The 3,314-nt window shown below is 36.2% G+C and overlaps 1 protein-coding gene across 1 annotated transcript; it reads right to left on the reverse strand.

Moving 5' to 3' along the window:
- Nucleotides 1–237: 237 nt before the first annotated feature.
- On the reverse strand, nucleotides 238–1,100 carry LOC110751453 (MLP-like protein 328). Its single transcript, XM_021951926.2, has 2 exons — nucleotides 851–1,100; nucleotides 238–707 (listed from the first exon to the last, which is right to left on the reverse strand). The coding sequence occupies exons 1-2, from the start codon at nucleotides 1,035–1,037 to the stop codon at nucleotides 442–444; spliced, it is 453 nt and encodes a 150-aa protein (XP_021807618.1). The 5' UTR covers nucleotides 1,038–1,100; the 3' UTR covers nucleotides 238–441.
- Between the last annotated feature and the right edge of the window lie 2,214 nt (nucleotides 1,101–3,314).

A 3,314-nucleotide genomic window follows, 5' to 3' on the forward strand; every position in this document is an offset into this window, starting at 1 on the left:
AGGAAAGAGCTTCCAGCTGCTTCTACTACTTTTTTACCACTTTTAGCTTGTGTCTTTTTCATCTACAAGGCTAAGTGTTCAATGTGAAATTCGAATCCAAGCACGCAACATACTTCAAATTTTTTGATCTTTTAAGACTTCGAATCCAAGCTCGCAACATATACCAGTTGGATATTGTTGATTTTTAAGTCTATTTTGTACTTGATATATGAATGATGAGCAAGAACTGGACATATATATAGAACACCACGCATTTTATTTTATATATGTGATAACCCACATAGCTAATACATCACAATATATCACATATGAAATCCCTTCATGCACTTGCCACAAAGAAAAACTTACATAAAACAAAGCATTACTTATAATATTAACCAGACAAAGCACGCATTAACATACATACATACATATATATATATAGGTGCTTTTGATATTCGATTATGCCTTGGCAAAGTGAGCATCAAGATCCCTGACGAGGGTAACCATGAGACCAACATATCTATCTGGAGCTTCAACATCCGCATTCCGTTTCTCATAGTGAATTGTCAGGTTGGCAACGCTAACATCACCCTTTTGAGCGAACTGAAAGATGCCCTTAATGCTCTTGTAATACTTGAACATTTCTCCGTCCAATCCAATCAGAGTTGCCGCCTTGTTCTCGTCGTCGTACTCGACTTTTTCCTTGAGTGTCCCAACTTCGTCCCCTATCACGTTTATTTCACAACAACAAAATATATATAAGCTCATCTTATGATGTTTTTTTCATACCCATATGATATAGTTAACAACGAAACAGAAAATAATTAAACTTGTCCTAAGTGGGTTCACCATATAGTTACTTAATTACCTAGATGATAATTCCAGATCTTAACAGAGCCGTGCGTTTCCCAATCTCCTTCATGCACCTGAATGCCTTTGATATGGCCAGAAGAAACATTTGGGATGAGGTGGGCTTGACCCTTGAAGACTTTGTAGAACTTATCAGCAGGTGACTTGAGTTCTATTTGAGTCCCAATAAAACCGTGCAGAGCCATGCTTACGCTTATCAGTTTTGAAATTTGATATGTATAAGGCAGAATGTTAAACAACGTATAACTTGGCTTCTCCTGAAATACAAGTTATTACAGTTAAATTGCCTGGTATTTTATATTATAACTTTAAGCTGTACCAGGTGCTTGCTTCACATCATGAATCTCACGAAACACATGAAACACATTTACTAATGATCACAATAGGTGCGGGGAAGACAAGTAAGGTCATCTCCAACCATAATGGGGCTAAATTCAAATTTTCACTCTCTAAAATACAATTATTCATGTATTGTCCGGACTCAAAATGTTTTTTCCTCCAACCATACAGACTCATAATTTGAGTCCTCAGATTTATTAATTTGGTTAAGAATGGTTAACATGGTAGACATATACCTGTACTATCTGTACCTATCAAATTTAAATTTTGGACCCCAAACAAAACCCTACCAAATTTAATTTCTTAATTTAGTTAGAGTATATCAGTGAACTTGATTAATGGAGCTAATCCACTTTAAGAACGTAGAATTTAACATTGTATATATATATATTTTGGTCAAAGTTAGGAAGGGGAGGGGCACACGACTACCATGAGGATTTAGATCCATGACCACTTAAGAGCACACCAAAAACCTTAGCCAATCCAACTAACACTGCATATATATCTAACCTTCGTATTTAGACTCCACCAATATTGTACTTGAAGTCACTACTCACAAGATTAGACTAAAGGACACCTGAACCGTCGGCAGCCAGCCACAGTGTATTTTAGGCATTACATGCAAAATGCGATATTTCAACCGAATCTTAGAACTTGTGGAGGCTTGACAGCAGTCACACCATGAAGCAAATAAATAATGCGTTAGATGGAAACTGCAAACTAAAATTGGAAGACTTCTCCGCAATTCATCTTTGGCTTTGTCCAATAATTATCCCCAATTTTTTTTGTCAATGTTTTTCAATTGTTTTGTAGTTGATATAACGACTGGTGAGCAAAAACTGGACACATCACACCACTCATGTTATTTTGTATATGTGATAACCGTAGTATATTTAATGTGATACAATTGGTGAGCAAAAACTGGACACAAAAACTAAAAATATTTAATGTGATACAATTGATGTTTCAACAAAAGAAAAGATTGATTGATGTTATTGTCTGATTTTGTCTTTGTCTTTGTGGGTAAATAGTTAATTGAACATTTTCGTCCAAACCAGTTGGGTTTTAACTTGTTATAATTGTTAAGTATTAAGGCTATTTGTAGTTGATATAACGAATGATGAGCAAAAACTGGACACATCAGCACACCACTCATTTTATTTTATATATGTGATAACCATATAGTTAATACATCACAATATCACATATCACAGCCCTTGACACAAATACATAGCAAAGCATTTTTTAATTACTTGTAATTAAACAAAGCACGCATTAATTAACACGATAATATAATTCATGAACTTTAACGATGCATTTAATTATGTTACGTCGTGGGTTTTGAGAGCGAGGGTGCTTATTGCACTGCCGGCTGGGTTGAGTTGTGTTTGCTTCGGATTAGTTGTCATGAGAGTTTCGTCCGTACATTATTAGGGCATTTTTCAGTGTTGCTTATGGAATGGAAGAACGTGAAAACTTTTTTCCTTGGGGAATCTATCCTGTTGTGAATTAATGACTAACTCACTGCCCTTTTAAGATCTTGTTGTTGATGGACTTTAGACAAAGAACTCAATGATGGATGAGTCTTACACACACACAGAAATTAACCAAGCACAAATGACACAAGTGTTTATAGAGGTTCAGCAAATTGCCTACATCCTCTTTGGTGATCACCTTGAGAAATTTCCCTAATGAAGATAGGTTACAACTTTGGTTTACAAAGGAAACCCCCTTAGAACACTACCCTCACAATCTGTTTCTCTCACACCCTTGCTCAACACCTTGATACACTTAGAGAACTCTCTTGCTCTCTCCTTGGTTTTTCTGAAACTCTCACCAGAAAACTCTATCTTCTGCTTCAGCCACTTCCTAATTATCCAACTTGTTTTTCTCCCTTGTGTTATCTTACTTCATCCCATTACCTACACAAGCCAATGGACAAGAGATAGGATATCTGATTGTCCTCCACGTTCTTTCCTTTTAGTCACCACTTAGACTAAGGGTCAGATCAGGTAGGTAATACAATCCCACTCAGCCACCTCCATTAAACCAGAAAATGGAGAGGAGATTATTCAAAATAAGATAACCAATTAGCCATGAGTGCTCTCCCAACTATCCAGCAG

The sequence above is a fragment of the Prunus avium genome, chromosome 1, assembly GCF_965620075.1.
Source record: "Prunus avium chromosome 1, drPruAviu1.hap1.1, whole genome shotgun sequence".
NCBI lineage: Eukaryota > Viridiplantae > Streptophyta > Magnoliopsida > Rosales > Rosaceae > Prunus > Prunus avium.

What these genes read in the sequence shown, in the direction of transcription:
- LOC110751453 (XM_021951926.2), bottom strand. Translation starts at nt 1,037, where the DNA reads ATGGCTCTGCACGGTTTTATTGGGACTCAAATAGAACTCAAGTCACCT. An exon ending in GATCTGGAATTATCATCTAG is followed by an intron (nt 708 to 850) that starts GTAATTAAGTAA and finishes TAAACGTGATAG; the next exon opens with GGGACGAAGTTGGGACACTC.